The sequence below is a fragment of the Pelodiscus sinensis genome, chromosome 8 (assembly GCF_049634645.1).
Source record: "Pelodiscus sinensis isolate JC-2024 chromosome 8, ASM4963464v1, whole genome shotgun sequence".
NCBI lineage: Eukaryota > Metazoa > Chordata > Testudines > Trionychidae > Pelodiscus > Pelodiscus sinensis.
The window spans coordinates 52653799-52674437 of NC_134718.1; the positions used below are offsets into that span (position 1 = coordinate 52653799).

Consider the following 20639-nt stretch of genomic DNA (forward strand, 5'->3'; position numbering starts at 1 on the left):
TTTGAGTAGTGAGTTCTAAAATGCCTACCTGGTATTGGCTGGAGTAATTATTCCTGTGGTAATTTTACATATATATATATATATATAAAAACTTGGTTTCTACTGGTGGTGCACATCTGCTCATTACCCCCATATTGGTGCACATAACAAAATTCATTCCCTCTAATTTTTTCTATTCGTGTGCAGAACACAGGCTGGGAATCTCCTGGAATTTGGGCTCAAATTCCTGGAGACTCTTGCAACCAAATAAGATTTGCCACTAACAGTCTGGCACTGCATCGGGGTTAACACAGAGTCTTGTAGCTGGCACGTCCCTGTGGCCCCTGTGGGAGGCAGAACAGGAGGTCTCCACACTCTGCCTTGCCTGCAGGCACTGCTCCTGCAGCTGCCTTTGGCCAGGAACAGGGGGTGTGGAGGTCGTGCTTGCAGATGGGGACAGCATGTGAAGCCACCTGGCCCTCTCTCCTGGAGCTGCTGCTGGACATGCCAGCCACTTTCAGGAGTGGTGTGGGGCCAGGGCAGGAGTGAACCTGCCTCAGTCTCACTGTGCTATCAGCTGGGAGCCACCTGTGGTAAGTGGTGCTCAGCCAGAGTCCATGTCCTAAATACCCCTTAGCCCCTTCTGCATCCAAACTCCACCAAGAGCCTGTATCCTGAACCTGTTCCTGTGCCACAACTCCCTCCCCCGCCTAATCCTGGAGCCCCTCCAACATGCTAAACCCTTCAGCCCAAGACCAGAGCCTGCACCCCTCTGAATCCACAGCTGCTTCCAGGAGCTGTGCAGAGTGAAGACAGGAAGGGAGCCTGTCTCAGCCCCCCTGTACCACCAATCAGCCTTCTAATGGACCTGTCAGCAATGCAACTAGAGCCACCAGGGTTCCTTTTCAACCAGGCATTCTGATACCCTCTCCTTGTTCCCAGCACTATGTGCTAAGGCACCTAGGAATTATTTATTCATCCCGTGCATCTCACTCATCCTTTTACGCCTCCCCCTCTGCAAAAAGAGCTCCTGCCCTCAGTAGTTTCTGAAGATGAATCCTTAGTCTTCACTGATTGAGCAAGTGGGCTGGCGTGGTCTCCACGTCCATCTCTCCCCTGCTGGTGGCCCTGCTTCTCTGCAAAGAAGTGCTTGATGCTGGTCTGACCTCCCACTTCAAGCTGGAGCTCTTCTGCCCTTTCATAACCAGAGGGAATAACCTATAAATGGCATTTATGGAGAAACCTCATACAGGCTGGGGGAGATGTGTGGCTGGACTAGATATATAAACATGAGTCCCAGGCTTATCTCATCTCCAAGCTGCAGGGAGTTCTCCTTCCTCTTCTTACAACTACTGACCAACCACCCCTTGGAAATTAACCAGTCCTCAGGTGAAGCCTCACTGGAGATTAACTGCTTTCTGAAGAGATGAAGTCGGCTGCTGTTGTCTTCACTGCGCTCCAGGGTGGGGAGCCCAATGTTCCTGGCAGGAGCCTGGTTAGTCTGATGCCAACTGACATTTCTTCCCTGTGTTCCATGGGTGGGAACCTGGAGGGAAGCCTTTCCAGCTTGCTGGCTGGAGATGTCACTGACATAACTTTTTATTTAAAAAAAAAGTTCAAGACGGTATTTTTGTCCCAGCAGTGAGAGAACAACAGCTCTCCAGACTAAAAAAATTAGAGGCTTCTACAAATACTAATCTTGATGTATAGGGAGTTGTGAGCAATGCTCTGAGCATTCAGATGACATTATTCATCTGATCAGGCCAAATCCACTGCTTGCCCCAAGCCAAATTTGATGTAGTTCAGGAAGGCTCAGCATAGGATGAGTCTACTGGCTCAGCCTCACTCCTTCCCAGCTGGCTCCTGCTCTGCACAGGAATGTGGAGGGAACCCTCCTAGAGCTGGCTGTATGCTAGGCAGGGAGAGTAATCCTCTATATAGGATCCCCACATCTTAGTTCTGTGCACCCACACAGAGGAATTTGTCCTTTATTTTTAAATAATCAGCCAAATTCTTAGTTCTGCTTAGCTCCTTTGCACCTTTCACTGCAAAGGGGTCACAAAGAGCTCTTAAGGAGACTCCAGAGGATTAAGGTTAATGAGATCCCAGAGGATTAACATGTGACCGTCTTCATGTTAGGGGCTGTAGGGAAAGGAGAAAAGGCAGCTTTAGGCTGCCAAAATGGCCTCTTGTGACCTTTAGCAGCTGGATGCGTTTTAGAGCATCAATGAGGCAGCTGTATGGTACACAAGCAGCCAAAGTGACCCAGCTTAACTTCATAGACCCCATTCTGTGCTAAGCTTTGCTTGGTCATACCAGAGAATGTGTCCTCATAGGTTTGGGGGGCAGAGGGATATAGTTTGTTTGAAAAAATTTAATACACGATGATTAAAATTACTTAGAATTTATGTGGGTAATGTACAAGTTTTCTTGCCAGTTACAAAGCATTTGAGAAAGGGGCTAATCCTCAAGCCTCGAAGAGTTTCTTTTTGCATAACTTTCATTCTGAAAACTATATAAGCCCAGGACAGGTACTGCTGAACAGTACCTTCCATTTTAACTCAGATATGTGACTAACATTGCTCTTAAAGACAAGTTGATTATTTCCTGAGTAAACCGAATGTAATTGAGATGCTGGGTGTGGCCTCTTTAAATGGATGTAGGCTGCTTGGTTGCCAGGGCAACCTCTATAAATATCAGTGAAACATATGTGGTGTCTTAAAAAGCTAGGAACAGAATGCGAAGGGGGAAGGTCTGTACTCAGGGCAGTGGATGCAGGATCAGCTCTGGGCTAACCTATGTGTCCAGCAGTTCTGGAACTTAATATTTATTTCTTTAGCTTGAGTATTTACATTATCTTATTTGTAGTGAGATAGAAGAGAGGCACATTTGTTGTTCATTGTGAAATATACTCTTTTCTGAATTCCTTTGATATGCTGTGGTATTATGTAATGCACATTTGTTTATCATAAAGAATTAAATCTGATCTCAAAACACTAAGAACAAAGATGTCCTGGATCCCTATCACTCTAAGTATTCTAGTGACTCTAATTGGGCCACTAAATTTGCATTATTGAAATCACCCTGAGTTTACTAGTCATCCCAACCAATATACAAAATACACAGCTGCACAGAGCACCACAAAATTTGAGGCACCAAATTGCCCCAAATTTTGTGGTGACCTATGTAGCTGTGTGCTAAGTATGGGGTAGCAGAGGCTCTGGTGACCAGCCCCATCCACTAGGCAGCCTCCGTGTAGGCTGTACCCAGCAGTGCCATTCCAAGCAGGAGGCAGGGCCCAGGAAAAACCCCAGGGCTGCCCCATCCCATGCACACTCCACCCCTTCTGCCAGTCCTTGCCCCAGCTCCACTGGTAATAGGTGATGCTTACCTGGAAAGTGGTTAACCAGCAGCCCAGCCAGACTGAAGCAGCCCCCTCAACCACACTGGGGGGCCTGGTTGGAGAGTTAGCCAGTTAATTTTTTAAACAGAATTTTACATCCCTAATCCCTAGGTCCTTTTCTGCACAATTGTTGCTTAGTCAGTTTGTCTTCAGCCAGTAGCAGTGGATGAGATTGTTCTGTCCTAAGTGCAGGACTCTGCACTTGTCCTTGTTGAACCTCATCAGATTTATTTTGCCCCCAGCTTAGTGTCATGCATGACTTGCTAAGTGTGCAGTCCATCCCACTATCCACATTAATGAAGATGTGGAATGTCATCCAAGGCCCTGCTTCTTTAACTTTTTAGCAAGAATACTGTGGAAGACCACATCAAACCCTTTGCTAAAATCAAGGTATATCATGTCCACCACTTTCCTTATATTCACAAAGCCAACTGTCTCCATCATAGAAGGCAGCTAGGTTGCTCAGGCATGACTTGCCCTTGTTGAATCCATGTTGGCTGTTTCTGATTACCTTCTCCTCCAGATGTTTCAAAGTGGATTCCTTGAGAACCTGCTCCATAACTTTTACAGGGAATGAGGGGAGGCTGATAGGCAATCTGGGAAACTGTGGTCCAATGTAAAATAGGTGAAAAAACTCTGGGCCAAGTTTCTGTAAATGTAAATCAGTTAACACCACCAGAGGATCTGACCCACTTTGCAAAAATGTAATCTACTAAAGAAGATGCCAGGCAGTAGAGACTCAGTCACTTGTGCTTTCCAAAAGCAGGAAAAAATGACAGAAAAATAGGTTATCAGCAGGTACATGGCTTGAATTGGAGGAATGCACTGCTGCTTGTGACGGTGACAAAAGTGATATGCATTTAAAATAAATGAACCATGTAATGAGGTTGGTGGCAATAGGTTTTATCTATCCTTCCCCCTCTTAAGGGCAACTTAAGAGTCTGAGTCAACTCCAAATGAAATAATCAGGAATCTTTCCTTAGACTTCAATGCAAGCAATATGTCAGCAGTGATTTAATAAGAAATAACACCAAGTGAATGAATTTAGGGAAAGCAGTGCTGTTATTGTTTCATTAAAACATGCTAAATAAAGACTCCTCTGACTAATTATATTTTTATTTTCGTAGATAATCTGTTCAAACCAAAGGAAAGGTTCATTTCAGAAAAGGAGATGCACATGAGATCTAAAAGGTACAAACCAGTTTAGAATTCATTGTGATTCCCTGCAATCCAATGGCAAAACCCAGCACTGCCTAATTAGCATCATCATATTGGGTTTGTGGTATATCATGCCTTGTACAGTATGCACAAATATGGACATGGTCTTCCCCCTAAAATGGCTGGAACTCTACTGTAGATGAAAGGCTGCCCTAGTTACAGGATGGTGTGGAGTTATTCTGTCTTTGCAGAAGCAACAGCAGGCCACCTTCTACAGGGACAAACTGACTCTGGGGGTTCTCATGAGGAGGAAGAGAGAACACCCTCCCCCCACCACTATCACCCTATATGGAGTGCAGATTATATTGCTTTTGATGGACAGTTCTTCTGCTACATGCAGGGAAGCCAACAGACTTGCTGGGCCCCTGGGCAAAGTAGAGAGATCCAGCTCTGCACTCCTCGAAGGGACAGAAGGGGCAGAGCTGGGGGCAGCCAGCCTAGAGCACCACCCAGAGTGTACTGTTCCCCTTCTCTCCAGCCAGCCCTCAGAGCTTCCCAGAGCGCATCTCATGAGGCTCTGGTGGCAATTTCAAGGGACGGGGGCACCAGCTGTTACCACAGTAGCAGAATTAGGGGCACCCAGGAGTCCCAGGCCCCTTTTGAATCTCCTGGCCCTAGAACAGTTGCTCCCTTTGCCCCTGCCTCTCCTATTGGCAGGCCTAACTCAGTGCTTGTAGGTCTTGGTTCTGCCACCTCCCACCCCTTTTTGGGGTATCTAGTGCCTTGGTGTAATTGTTGGGAGCATTCCTGTACTCAGAAAGCATAGGGAGCGTGCAATTATGGCTGGTTTCTGTGGCAAGGTATAATTTGGGAGTCTTTATTTTGTGGCCCATGATGCACCATTTGCTCTCGCTTGTCTGATGGTCTTTAGTAATTTACTAAATGTTATTTATTCAAATATATTTATTAACGTTTACGAGATTTGCGCTTAATATTGTGCATATATTATAGCCCTGAAAAATATACCAGTAGTTTCAGTTTTGTAGTACAGAATTTCACTTTTTATGATCCCACCTGTGCAGATTGTCCAAAAGCACAGTGAAGTTTGTACTGCATCCTTCCAAATATTCCTTTGGGGGCTCTTATTCTGCAGGCTGCTTTCTCCATCTTCTGCCATATTTGTTATTATTCATCTACCATAAGCAATCCAGTGAAGTTTCTTGTTAACAGTGGGAGTTAGGCTACATGTAGACTGCAGGCTTCTTTTGGAAGAAGCTTTTCCAGAAGAGAGCTTCCGAAAAAACTTCTTCAGAAAGAGAGCGTCCATACTGCCAAAGCACATGCCTTTTTCCGAATGAGCTGTTTCAGAAAAAGGCTTCTTCCTTGTAAAAAGAGGTAACCCCCTCCTATTCTTTCAATTTTTTTTCGAAAGAACACAATTATAGTACGGACACGAGTGAAGGTTTTTTTTGAAAAACAGCCATTTTTCAAAAAAATCTCTGTAGTGTAGACATACTCTTACTCTTAGTTAAGCATTAAATATGAATAAAGAATCTTCTCTCTAATACTAAGAGCTATCTCTCTGCAGAGGTGCATAGATCAAGATTTTTATTAGTGACTAGTAATTTTGGAGGCCCAACTTAAGGCATCTTAAAAGGACTGATTTTCACTTATTCAAGTACTCAGTCATCCTCTGAAAAATCAGGCCTATTTAAGGTATATGAAGTCATGCACCCCAAAACTAAACTCAGAAATAAATGTTGTTATTTTTTTTTAATCTTGACCACAGCACATATCCTAGTAAAAACTGCAATGTATTAGATATTTAGAATAGTGATAGAAATGTAGCCGTGTTAGTCTGGGGTAGTTGAAGCAAAATGCAGGAAAATGTAGCACTTTAAAGACTAACAAGATGGTTTATTAGAAAGCTCATCATCTAATAAACCATCTTGTTAGTCTTTAAAGTGCTACATTGTCCTGCATTTTGCTTTAGATATTTAGGAATCTGAGCCTCCCTTGCCACCTTGCACCTTAGTCATTTATAACAACAAAAAATGCAAAGTGACATCTAGGAGTTTTTCTGAATTCGCAGAGATCAAACTATGTCCCACTGTCCTTAAAAATAAAACACTATTGATAATGTGCAAGCCAGAATTGGCTGCTGTATGGTCTCTGTACTGCGAAATAGTAAAGTTTAATAGTGCACTAAATTAGTGAAGTCTGAAAACTTATGATTTAGATCAGAATGGACCCAAAGAGTAGAATTGTTGAGTAAGATGATATTTGTTACATAAAGTCTAATCATTCTGTCACTTGTGTCATTGGCAATTTTGCTATTGACTACAGAGGAAAAAGAATGAGACCTAAAGTAACTTTTTTGAGTGTAAAAGGACTAAAGTTATATTAAGAATAGAGAAATTTGTCTTCTGGTGAAAGGGTCACAGTGATAGTGAAAAAATCGTACCAGTTAATATAATTATCATTTTGTTTTTTCTTTCACATTTTTGAGACTCATTGAAGATTATTGTTTGGAATTACTATTGTGATGTATCTCAAAAAAAAAAGTTTGGGTCAAATTCTTGTCTCAGTTACAATACAATAAATCTAGATCATTCCACTGAGCTCAGTGAAGTTACTCCAGAATTGCATTGATGTAACTAAGATAACCTGACCCTCTAGTTTCATTTAATAATTTCAGAATAAATACCATTTCTCAAGTTTCTGAGTTCAAAATCTTTCATTGTGATACCAGTGTCATGTATGAAATCTGATTCAGGTATTTACAAATGCATAATAAAACCAGTGATCACCTAGAAGAATTGTTTCCACTTTGAAAAATTAAGGTAGTTGTGACACTATAAATATTACATGTTAATATTCCACATTTATGCCAGGATTTATAATAACTTGCCTGAAGTGAAAAAGAAGCAAGAAGAAAAACAGAAACAGATAATTATACAAAGCAACAGACTGCGGGTTGAGGTCTTCAAAAAGGTAATGATTCCATTGTGAATATGTATAATTTGGGCTATAACTGTGTCCTACTGCATTAAAATCATACAACTCTGGTCACATAACCCCCAATAAATTCGCTTACCTATGTCTTGTGCATTTCTATAGCCCCTGCTATAGATTTGAGCACCTCACAATCTTTAATGTATTTATTTTCACAACACCTTTGTGAAATAGGGAAGTACGATTACTGTAGTCTACAGATAGAGAATGGAAGCACAGTGGGTGTGTATAACAAAATATACCTGGCTGGACTAGGTACTTGCCTCAGGCTTATGCAGCAAGGAGACATACCCTGAGAGACTAAGACCCAGATCTTCAAAGGAGAAATCAGTGGGGGTGCTGAGGTGCGACAGGTTCTCAGAGGCCACTTGGACTATGTACAGCATGGCCCATTGGCTTCAGACAATATAAATGTTCCTTTACTCTTGGTGTTATGGCCCAGTAGCCTTAATCAATAAGTCCACCCCTCTATGTGGGTTATCACAGCCCAGCATCCTCAGTCAATATACATGCCCCTGTATTTGGGGTTTTATAGCCCAGTGGCCTCAGTCTACATATACAAGTCCTCCTCTTCAGGCTAATACAGCCCAGTGGCCTTAGGCCCTGTATAAGCCCCTTTAGTCAGGATATTACAGCTCTGCAGCTTAACTCCATACAGCAGTCTCTCTAATCAGGGCATTATGGCCCAGCGGTCTTAGTCAATACAGCAGTAATAAAGTTCCCCTCACACGAGGGTATGTAAGGAGGGAATACGGGGACCTGGGCCCTCCCTCTTTACCAGGTCTCAGCTCAGGGCCCTGTTGGCAGTGGCACACTCCAGTGCTCATTCAGTGGGGAATTCTGACGTAACACACTGAGTGCTCGGGGAGAACTTCCCCACCCTGGCTACTTCCTACCAGTTACCTGGCAGATGTCTCCTCTGTAGGCTGACTCTTGTTCTGCTGCTTCTCTGGTATGAGCTGTCAGCCGGGCTGCACTTCCTCCCCTGGTGCTCCCTCAGCAATGTATCCCTCAGCAATCAGCCCTGACTGAGCTATTCCATAAACTTTTATAGTCAATCTCCAGTTGGAGCATGCCAGGTAGGGCTGTGGGGGTGGGTCTCTCTCTGTCAGGTGGGCCAAAGTGACTCCATCAGCTCCTGTGCCGGGCTGATACACCCCATCACAGGGGGTTATGAAAGTGATCTCCCAGCGCTCTATGTAAACCACCTCCACAAGGGGAGTAACTAACAGTGCTGGGAGCACAGCTCCCAGTACTGTAGCCTGGTTCACACTGACACTTTACAGCTCTGTAACTTGCTGAGCTCTGGGGGAAGGGGGTGTTTTTTCACACCCCAAGCCAGAAAGTTACAGCACTGTAAAGTGCCGGTGTAAACTTAGCCAGTGAAATCAAACTCATCACTAGTCAAAGGTAGCAAATTTCAATACCCCAAGCCTCCATGTCCAGAGTTGTTCTGGCAGCCATTCATGAGGAAAGTGGTGACTCTTTGCAATGCATTTGCAAAAGCAAAGATTTAACTTCATGGTTCATGTTGATGCCTCTTTCCTGCACAGAGATCAAATATGCAGTGGAATAAATTAAAAATAGCAGGTGAGAATAAAGGTTACATGCCATAGACATCCCAAACCTCTACTAGGGAGCTTTGCTAGGAATTGTGGGATAGAATGTTTTTGGATGCTGCCTAAAATGTTTTTGGATGCTGCTGCATGTGGACATAGTGCAATGGCAGAACCTGAGACAGGAAGGCTCGTGCTGAAGAAGTTCTCAGTTCACTACCCCCAGTTATTCTGATACTAGAATTTTTCAAACATGAGGAGTCACAATTTTTTTATTATAGGAAGGTATTGTATTTTCACAGTTGTTATAATCAAATATTAACAGTTTTGTACCCACAGAATGCCTCTTGAGGCGACACTAAGCCAGGAATATATCTGATTGAAGGTGAAAGTTTCAGCCAGTTTTGACTGACTGAAATCAGTAGGTTAAAATGGAAACTGTTAATGCAACCCTTAAATGATAATGATCACAGTGACTTCTGCTATATGTCCCAACCATGCATCTAAATTATGACCAAAGGGTTTGTTCTTATTTTTACCCTCTAGCAACTACTGGACCAGCTTCTTCAAAGAAATACGGAGTGACAAAGGAGACCACTGGATCTTGAATGTCTTTGACTATTAGATAAGACATAAAATTTAGCATTATCTTAACTACCTGGAGACATATTTCTTACCCTTAACATTCTATGTAAAAGGAAGATAATTTGTACTTCAGTAGGAATTTGAAAGAAAGAAACTTCCAAGTAACTAAGAAAGAACCTATACATGAGCAAACTTCTTTAGCAGTATCCTGTTCTGGTTGGCTTACCCAGAGAAAGTAATTTTAAGAAGCTTTTATGCAAATATTGGATTACAATGGTATTTATTTTCAGTTTTTTAAATATATATATATATATATATCTTTTTAGCAATATAACTAGGTTTACAAGACCTAGGAAACTTATTTTTCTAAAGTATGTTGCTCATTGATTTCCTGAGAGTAAAATTCTAGAAAAATGAATATCGTTATTTGTTATCTTTAGAAACCAGCTGAAATGGCATTACCACATAATCATATAAGCAGTCTTTTAAAATGAATGGTTAGCATTACCAAAAGGGACCAATATTTTAATGCTCTGAACAAGCCCATTCTGGTTTATGTAGTGAACCCAAATAGCAGGGTTAACTGGGAGAAAGCAAAATTTAGAACCTCAGTAATTATATTTTCTACATGTGTATCACAATACTGCTTGCTTCAGGGAGCATTAAGTATTTGTAGAAATGGCATTTTAAGAAGTGGAGTGGACCCAATGCATTGGTATCCACCAAGAAATATGTGGGTGTACAATTACATAATTAAAAACATCTGTAATGTATCCTCCAACAATATTTAAATCTTTATTTGTACATTTTGGAAATAAAATCAACCAGTGTTCATATTAAAAGGAATAAACAAATATAATAATCCAAATGCTATCACTTTATATTGTTAAATATGAAGCACTTATTTCAAAGCATTTACAAAGTTATGATTCAGTATTAATAAACAGGTCTTCATTTTGTCATAAATCCTACCGTGAAAACATACTACATACTACAGTAGTTTCAGAGAGGTAGCTGTGTTAGTCTGTAAGGGTATGTCTACACTTGCACCCTCTTTCAATAGAGGGATGCAAATGAAGACAGTCAACATTTCAAATGAAGCCAGGATTTAAATAGTCCATGCTTCATTTGCATATTCGCGTTATAGCGCTATTTCAAAATAACAGACACTGTTAAGACAAGGTTATGTCAAGAGAAAACCCTTCTCCAGAAATAACTGGTAAACCTCATTGTATGAGGAATAAGGGTCATTTTGAGAGAAGGGTTTTCTCTCGAAATTACCACGTCTTAAGAGCGTCTGTTATTTCGAAATAGTGCCATAACACGACTATGTAAATGAAGTACAGGATATTTAAATCCCAGTTTTATTTGCAATTTCGAATGTCTTCAATTGCATCCCTCTATTGAAAGAGGGTGCAAGTGTAGACATATCCTAATAGAAAAATCTTAAAAAACAACAAATAGTCAAATAGCACTTTAGAGACAAACAAAAATGTAGATGGTATCATGAAAAATGTAGATGGTATCATGAGCTTTCGTGGGCACAACCCACTTCTTCAGATGAAGGAATACTATCCATATATTGGACAAATTTTTCATCTTAAGTACAGCAGTGTAAATCAGAAGTAAGTCCATTAAGTAAGTGGAGTGTACATAGCTGATTTGTATTCATGAGATCAGGATTTCAGCCTTTGCTTCTAAACTCCTAATTTAGATTGAGATTTAGGACCATATATTTTTAAAAAGAATTTTCCCTTTTCCCAAGAGCATTTATTTGTGTAAACCATTTAGATATCATCTAGCATTGCTCATGTGGAACAGTAATAACTTATTTCACAAGCGGTCTCATTCAAATCTCTGGAACTGACTAAGGTAAGTTACTGCTCATTGTGAGACAGGCAGGGTAAAGGAGTCCGGCCTATAAGGCACTCACATGCTTGATCTCCCACTGACTGAATCCACATCAAATATATTTTCAAACCGGGCTGCCGTAGTTCTCTTAGGACAGTTCCATTCAGGGAGATTCCACTGGTGAATTCCTAGCCATACTGAAGTCAATGGCAAAATTTCCATTCACTTGATAGGCTCAGAATTTCACACTAGATATTTCATTCTTGGGATCATAAAGTCTTAAAAACACTGGTCTCTGGTTTCTTGGTTTAACCTTTTGCCTTCTCGCATAGTGGAATTATATTTGCCAATTTTGCAACCCTCAAGAATCTTGCTCAAATTTAGTGTTTTTTCTAAAAAATATAAATGTTTTGCTTTAGAAATGTGCACACATTGTTTTGCTTCATGAAAGTCTCGATCCCCAAATGTTTTTATTTTCTCTATGAGTAATTTCCTAAATGAAAAGAATAAATATGTAGCAGTTTGCAATGAAAATTCTATCAGAGAAATGAGTTTTGGCGCACAGTTAATGAATAAGATGCCTAAAGCAAGTCATTGGCTGGTAATGTTTGATATGATATGAAGTTGTGCTTTAAAACAACAGAAATAATCTCTGTAGCAGGCCTAATCTCTCATTTTAGTCTTGTGAGAACCAAATATCCCACATTATATCCAAACAGTTCTGACACTCATTTCAGTTTATAGTCAGGTTATTATAGTAAGTCATAGGCCTTCAGGCAAAAAGGCTACTTCTTGATAACATTTCAAACCACCAATATAAGCCTTATATTTTTTGCAACCAAACAATAAAGTTTAGAATTACAGCCAAAGTTTGCACAATTCCACTTTAAATTTTGTACACACTTTACACAGAAGAGAAATTTTACCATTGTATATGATTCATATGGAGAAGTAACAGACTTGATTATATCAGTATATCCCACTGATTTGTACAGAATTAATCCAATCACACCTGTGCCTACGTCTGTATGTGCAAAGTCTTATAACCTAACAACACTCTAATTTTGTCACTTAATATTACAGGCAGTCCCCGGGTTACGTACAAGATAGGGACTGTAGGTTTGTTCTTAAGTTGAATTTGTATGTAAGTCGGAACTGGTACATATTGTAGGGGAAACTCTAGCCAAACATTTTTTTTAGTTTTGGATAGCATAGGGAAAGGTTAACTCCCCTCTAATGTTTGTTTTGCTGTCTGTTCCCCTGTTCAGAAGATTTCACATCTATTTCTGTCCCTGTGACAAACTCAGGACTAAAGGAGCAAAATGCAGGACAACGTAGCACTTTAAAGACTAACAAGATGGTTTATTAGATGATGAGCTTTCGTGGGCCAGACCCACTTCCTCAGATCAGGACTAAAGGAGTAACTCATCAAATACCAAACAGCTCTGCACCATGCTTTGAGCTAATAGCTTTATTTCCACACACCACCCAGGGTTCTAGGAGGAGGGTCCTTTTTTTGCTAACACAATGAGGCCAGCACTTTGTTTGTTTTGGTGGAGTCTTTGTTTGCCCAGGGAGCCCAGCATGTATAGGGGGAGGAGGGGCGGAGAGGCTGCTTTTGTCTGCTGTTCGGCAGCCTGTTGCTCAGGGGAGGGGGCAGCCTGTTGCTGGCAGGGGGGAGGGAGGAGGCGTGCAGGATGCGAGGCCGCGGGGGGGGGGGGGGGCAGCGGGCGTGGGGAGGCACTTTTCCTCTGCCCGGCAGCTCTGTGGGATCCCTGTCCCTGTGGCCAGCTGCTGCAGGCAGAGGCCAGTTGGAGCCGGCCGAAGAGGAGGAGGAGGTGGATTCTAGGACCCAGGTGAGCGAGCCCCGGGGACGCTGCTGCGCTCCAGGAGCCCGGCATGTATAGAGGGGAGGAGGGGCAGAGAGGCTGCTTTTGTCTGTTCGGCAGCCTGTTGCTCAGGGGAGGGGGCAGCCTGTTGCTGGCAGGGGGGTGGGGGAGCAGCAGGCGTGGGGAGGCACTTTTCCTCTGCCCGGCAGCTCTGCGGGACCCCAGTCGGAGCCGGCCCGAGGAGCAGGAGGATCCTAGGACCCAGGTGAGCGAGCCCCGGGAATGCTGCTGCGCATGTGCGGGAGTTGCCTCACCCCGTTCGTATCTAGGGATCCGACGTAAGTCGGATCCACGTAAGTCGGGGACTGCCTGTATATATTCTGATGGGTTCCTCAGTTTTGAATGGGCCACCCCAATTTCTATTTATAGTTTAATCCATAATTTTTAGTCCTAATTTGTGAGCTCCAGCAGAACAGTATTGTGCCCTTTGCCAGTTGGCAACTACAAGTCCCTGGGTTCTAGTAAGTGCATTGGGTTTTCCAGGGATCCCCTGCATCTGATATCTACATAATAGTTCACCAAAGGGTGGCATGTGATATTTCTATCATGAACCAGTGATCCTCTGGTCATCATAATTTTCGCCAGATGTTAGTACAAAGCTAGTAGAAGATGTAGTTTGAGATATGTAAAATATTAGGTTCCAAAACTACTGAACTCAAGTTTATCACCTGAATTGAGGTAAGCCTCAGGGCTTACTTAATCCGCACACAGAACAATGGACATCCATGGAGACTGGCAGTGTCAGGTGTGGCCCTGAGGATTTAGAAAGACAAAGGAACCATAATATAAGTCTTTGAAGAAGGACAGAGACAATAGTATGGAACTGCATTTTTTTAAAAGAGGAAGGACAAGTTGTTAACCCTTCACCGAGGAAGCATGCTGACTACACATTTGTTTCAAGAAAAGAGGGTCACAGCCAGGGTGGCTGTAAAGCATTGGTGAACATGACTTTATTAGACATGAATATATCTTGTTAATAAAGTATAGACTCTAGAATGCATGTTCTAATTTTCTATGTAATTGTTTGCGTTACTTCTACTTACTATTATTTGAATTGCTATCCTTTGTTAAATAACCCTATATTTGAGTTCATTATATAAACATATCTAAGGATATGTCTACACTACAGCGCTATTTCGAATTAACTTAATTCGAAACAGTTATTTCAAATTAAGCTAATTTGAAATAGCACATCTACTCACAAAACCTATTTCGAAATACCGCTTTGCTATTTCGAAATAGCGTGTCCACACTGAGTGGACCCTGAACTGAAATTAAGGCTGGCTGGAACCAGTGCTGGCAGGACATTAGGTTAGGATTTAGTGTGTGGGGCTGCTGCCTGAGGCTAACTGAGCTCTGTGCTTAAAGGGACCCTACCCCCACCCCGGACAGACAGTTCTCAGGGTTCCCCGTTTGCTTGTCTACCTCAATAAGGGACAGCAAAGCAGTCCTGTCTTGGAGTGCCCTGAGTGCCTGCACTCGGGACACCACAGCACTCGGCCACATGGAGCCAGAACTGCCCCTGGGTATGCCGGTGCGTCTCATGGGGTTGTTGTCATCAGTCCGGCTGCACTTGCTGCAGGCTGCCATCTGGGGGGATCTATCGGGGGGCTGTCAGGATCCAGGAAGCCCTGCTAGAGAGTGTCCACCCCAAGGAGTCCTCAGAGCCACCCCAGTCCTCCCCACCAGGGGCTCTTGCCCCATTCCTCCCTCATGTCCTTCCACTTACCCCTCCCTAACCCAGCTTCCTGATGTCAAATAAAAGACATATGTTCAAAAATAGAAACTGGGTTTATTGAACAAAAGGGGGGGGGGAGGGGGATGAACCTCCGGGGAGACTGGGAAAATGAGGTGGGAGAAGGAGGAGAGAAGGTAGGAGAGAGGAGGGGGAAACCTGGGAGGAGGGACCTGGAAGGGGGAAGCAAGGGGAAGAAGAGGGAGGGGAAGCTCAGGGCCCAGGATTGGGGGTCTTGCCGGACCAACTTGATTTTCATGCAGACCTGCTCCTCGGTCCGCATGTGGCCTTTGGTGGCCAGGCTGGCAGTTATTCTGCCATAGATAGCTGCATTCCTCCATCTAGTATGGAGATCATGCACGTTGGGGGCATCCCCCCAATCTGAATAAGGTCCATGATCTCCACCCTGGACCAGGAAGGCACCCGCCTTCTCCAGCACCTGTCAGGCTCCAAGGAGCTGGCAGACTGCTCCTGGGGAGCGGTGGAGGGCTGGCTGCCAGTAGCTTGCTGGCTCATATTTTGAGGTCACTGGGTCAGGGGCCCCAGTGGCCACTATTGGGCTCTAGCTGACAGTCTTGGAGCTGGCACAGACACTGTGGCCAGGGTCTACCCCTTTAATAGCTGCAGGAGAGGAGAGTAAGTTTTCCTGGTTGTGCCCAGAGTGGCCACCAGGGCTCCCTGGAAAGGGCTGGAGGCCTCCTATTTCGAAATAAGTGTCTATACAGCACTTAATTCGAAATAGTTATTTCGAATTTGGCATTACTCCTCGTAGAATGAGGTTTACCAAATTCAAATTAAGCACTCCGCTATTTCGAATTAAGTTCAAAGTAACAGTTTACATGTATAGACGCTATTAAAGTTAATTCAAAATAATGGCTGTTATTTCGCATTAACTATGCAGTGTAGACATACCCTAAGTGTTGTGTGGTAACCAGAGTGGTAAGCTATATGATATACCCTTTCTTTGAAAACAGTGAATCTGTCAATATGGTGAGTGTCCAGTGGACCAGGGACTGGGCATCCCAGGGAGATCATCAGAGGGTTTGGGAGCTGGTGTGTCTATTGCTAACCTGTAAAGAGATAGTGATACCTGCATAGGCCTACAGCAGGGATGGGCAAATACTGGCCTACAGGCTAGATCTGGTTTGCCAGAGGTATCCCCTGGCAGGCCCCTGAACTGCCGCATTTATCTGCACCTCCGCAGGTATGGGGGATAGCAGCTCCCGCTGGCCATGGATTGCTGTCCCCAGCTAATGGGAGCTGTGATCATTTGTAAATATAGCAGCAGTGACCCACCAGGGGCTAACCCTGATGAACTGCCGCCATTTTATTGCCCACTCCTGGCCTAGAGGGAGGGGCTTTTGATGCTGATGGCTAGTGGAGTTGGGGAGCTGACCTCCAGCAGACTCCACAAGATGAGGCTTCCTCACACTCAGGACGGTGAGGTGCCTTGCAAGAATGGGCACCCTCAGGAAGTGTGACACTGGCACAGGAGCATTTAACCCCCATTTGCTGGTTAAACAAGGGTCACTTATTTCCCCAATGAGATCAATACAGGGAGAGTCCAAAGTGAGAAGGCTGCAAACAGGTAAAGAAAAATCATGATTTTTTATTTTCTGTTTATTTTGGGTAAGGGACATAGAACCAGGAAAAGACAGGATGAGTAAGCTGGAGAAATACACTAAATATACCAAATTGCATTTGGAAAAAAACTGTAGATTTTGGCTTGGAAACTATGGGAAAATGCGAGAGAGGATCAGAGCTTTACTCATGGTCTATGATGAGAGCATCAGGAAAAACTGTTTCATCCACTGAAAATACCTGAGGCCAAACAGGATGCAGGCTCAGGAAACTAGCCAGGTATAGATCCCAGAGTTGAAGCCATGCTGTTAGAGTTGGCCAGGATATAGCTCCAAAATCTGGAAACTGTGGAGAGAACTGGAGAGCTGGAAGCAGAAGAGAAAGCCCAGGAAAGGGAAATGCTAGCAGAGAAGAAAAAGTGAAAGGCAGAGCAAGCAATGCAAGAGGAGGCACACCAATGATTCCAAGAGCTGGAAGACTGAAAGTGCAAAGCCTGAAGGGGGAGAGGGAGAGAGAAGCTGGAATCAGAAGTGAAAGCAGACAGCACAAGCCCAGGAAAGAGAAATGACATCAATGAATATCTGACCACCTTCAAAAGAACATGCTGGAGATACAAACTCCCTGATGACCAAAGAATGACTGTCTTATTTCCAAACTGACTGGTAAAACTTTACAAGGATTTAGTGGTATGGATATAAATTATGCCATGTTTTGTGATCTGTTTAAGGGTCTATGTTAAAAAGATTTCACTTTACTTCAGAGGCATATTGCCTGAAGTTAGAAACCTCAAAAAGGTTGATTAATGACAGGAATCATGTTTATGAAATGGGGGGGATTATTTGAGAAAAATGGATAAAAAAATAAAGAATCAAAAACTTATGACAATTTGGTAAACCTGTTTTGCTCCAGAAGCACAAGAACTCCAGAAGCAGTTCTTTGATGTCTGTTCTGATGAGGTGAGAGCAACCATGTAGGAAAAATCCTCGCAATTGTGCAAGAGGCAGCTGATACCACTGACTTACACCTGCAAATAAGTCCAGATTTAAAGTGAAGAGAAAAAGTTTGGCAGAAAAGTGAGAAAAACAAGGAAGTGAGGGGACCAAGAGCACACCACCCCAATACCAATTCCTACTGGTAACCCTAATTCTCAGACGGTAACCCAAGAGGAGTGCCCCAATAGGTGCTTATTAGCACTTAGTAGGTTCCTTGAACACATGAAGAAACAATGTCCTGGGCATGGGGTGTGCAAATACACTGCCCTATGCATTGGGGTTAATGTAGCTCACCTTTAGGCTACTTCTAGACTACAATGTTTTCTGGGAAAAAGGTACGCAAATTGCACTCTGCAATTTGCATACCTTTTTTCCAATAGTTTTGTCAGAAGAGGCTTTTTTAAAATTTGGCTGGTCTACACTGGGCCAAATTTCAGAAAAATCTCCTCTTTCAGAAGCGCCCTTCTTCCTCATGGAAGGAGGAAGAAAGAGCTTTTGAAAGAGCCCATCTGCTCTATTGCAAAAAAAGAGCAGACACGTTCCCTGGATGTGGTGGAGTTTTTCCAGGATACCTCTGGTATCCCGCAAAAAACCCATAGTCTAGACGTAGCCTGAGTCAGGGACTTCAGTGGTAGCAGAGAAGACTTTGTTGACCACCTAGAAATAGAGTTTATCAAAGAGGCCAAGGTAAATGGTAAAGAGTCAGAGAGACACTAATGTGCAGGCTCTAGTCAAGAGCAAGAGAATTAAAGGGGTTGGTATGGTCCCAATGGAAAAGGTAAAATGCTTTGGCTTGGGGCAATTTTGAACCACAGTGCTCTAGGGTAGCAGTGAACTAGAGTGAGATGGTTTAAAGAGCACTTTGAATTTGGGGTTGTATTTCGATGGGAAATGACTTTGCTCCCCAGAGCTGTTAGCATTGTGATCAGGAGCTACAGGGAATATGTCCCAAACTTCCCAGAAATAAAGTTGGGGGATGAAGAGGCAGCAGAAGAGTCCTGTGCAACCTTATCAACAGAAAGCAGCAATAGGAGAGGAAGGAGCACAGACAGAGCTCTCTATGGAAGCAAAAGCCAAATGGAATTCACTTCAGAATGAATTGTAGACACCTCTTTGGAGAGCAGAAAGGAAGCTACCTCTGTAATGCCTTGCAAAAAGAGATCACAAGGGAAGGTTCTTGCCCAAACAGGGAAGGGTTTACACAGAGGTCCTGGTTGGGAAGGATAGAAGCTTCATGCTGAGCTCATGATGCTAACCCTTTTGCTTGGGAATGGAGAAGGCATGTGAAATTTTTCTGTTGCTCCAATATTCAGAATGAGATACAGAAATACTGCAAGCTTTGTGACTTACCGGTATGTCAAAAAAGCATATTGGTCTCTGTGAAGCTTCCTTTCATCGTTTACTGTTAGTCAAGGAAGCATTTCACAGGGTTGCTATGGATAACATAGGACGCTTACCCAGGCCAACTCATAGAGGGAAAAGATTTATATTAGAGACAGTGGATTTTGCCAACAGGTATCCAGAAGCAGTTGCTCTGTCAAAGATGCCAGCTGAAACAGTTGCTAAGGCACTGTTTTCTATATCCAGCAAAGTATGTTTTCCATAGAAGATCTCATCAGATCAGAGGTCAAATTTCATATCTCAGCTATGTGGTGAGTTATGGAGGATGTGGGGGTGGGAAACAGCTGAAATGTGCCCCCTATCACCCAGAAACAAATGGATTAGTTGAGTGGTTCAACTGGACCCTAACATTTCTGTTAAGAACGTATGCACGCAAGAGAGGATGTTTGCTTATTGGGAGGTGCCTGCAGAATCCATAGGTTTTGCCCCATTTGATGTCCCATGGGGGAAAAAGGACATTAGTCTCCTAGATTTCTTAAGGGATTTTTGGGAGGGTGGCACTAAGCAGAGGGGGAACTGGTGGCAGATTGCATGCAGGGGTTCAGGATTATTTGAATTCTATGTTAAGAATAGTGCAGCAAAACTTCACTAAAAGTCAGCAACTCAGACAGAATATGATCATACATGCAACTGATCACTGTGCAAAGGGGATGTGGTAATGAGGTTACTTCCTATAAAAAGTTACAAAATGGGGGGGAGGGCTTTTGAGGCGGTAGAAAGGATTAAGACTATATAAAGTTCTCCACATTTCAAACTGTCCCTATGAACAGGTTAAAAATTATTCTCTCTCTTTCTCTCTCTCTCTCTCAATCCCTCCCCTCCCTCCCCTCCCCCCTCCACTGTAAACATGGTATGCTGTGCACAGAAGGACTGTAAGGCTACATCTACACTGCATGATAATTTTAGAATAAACTATTCTGAAATAGCTTATTTTGAAATAGTGAGTCTACACTACAGGGAAGCCTGGAAATTAGTCCAAGGAAAGCTGCCCTTATGGGGATGTGCTACCTCAATTTAGAGCCCCAGGAAACACTGGGGCTCTAAATGTGCTACCTCGATTTAGAGCCCCAGGAAACACAACACACTTTTTAACTATCTAAAAACCAAAAGGGATACATACAGGAAATGAGAGTAGAAGCATGTCACCAAGGAAGTATATATGGGAATAGTGTGACCATAGAGGGACAAAAATCAAGAAAGCCAAAACAAAGAATGAATTACAGCTGACAAGAAATATTAAAGACAACATGAAGGGGTTCTTCAAATATAATAGGCAAGAAAGAAAGATCAAAGATGCTCTGAGTCTGCTGCTCAGTGAAGAAGGTGAGCCAGTAACAGAAGACAGGAAAGCTGAACTGCTCAATCCTACTTTGCTTCAGTCTACTCACAAAAATATATAAACAGATGACTAGCAAAGTTACCATAGACAATAAAGAGCAAGGGATGCAGATTGGGATAGTAAAAACTATGTCAGCGATCTTCTGAATAAGTGAA

The 20639-nt window shown here is 43.0% G+C and overlaps 1 protein-coding gene and 1 long non-coding RNA gene across 3 annotated transcripts in view; one reads left to right on the top strand and one right to left on the bottom strand.

Moving 5' to 3' along the window:
• Positions 1 to 10564, top strand: part of C8H10orf90 (chromosome 8 C10orf90 homolog) — a 119193-nt gene extending 108629 nt beyond the window's left edge. The window contains exons 7-9 of the mRNA XM_075935279.1: positions 4510 to 4573; positions 7435 to 7534; positions 9658 to 10564. Coding sequence (XP_075791394.1) covers positions 4510 to 4573; positions 7435 to 7534; positions 9658 to 9696 — 203 coding nt within the window. The 3' untranslated portion in view covers positions 9697 to 10564. The remainder of the gene's footprint in view (positions 1 to 4509; positions 4574 to 7434; positions 7535 to 9657) is intronic.
• Positions 1 to 20639, bottom strand: part of LOC142830431 (uncharacterized) — a 92825-nt gene that overhangs the window by 66886 nt on the left and 5300 nt on the right. The gene's annotated exons all lie outside the window — the stretch shown is intronic.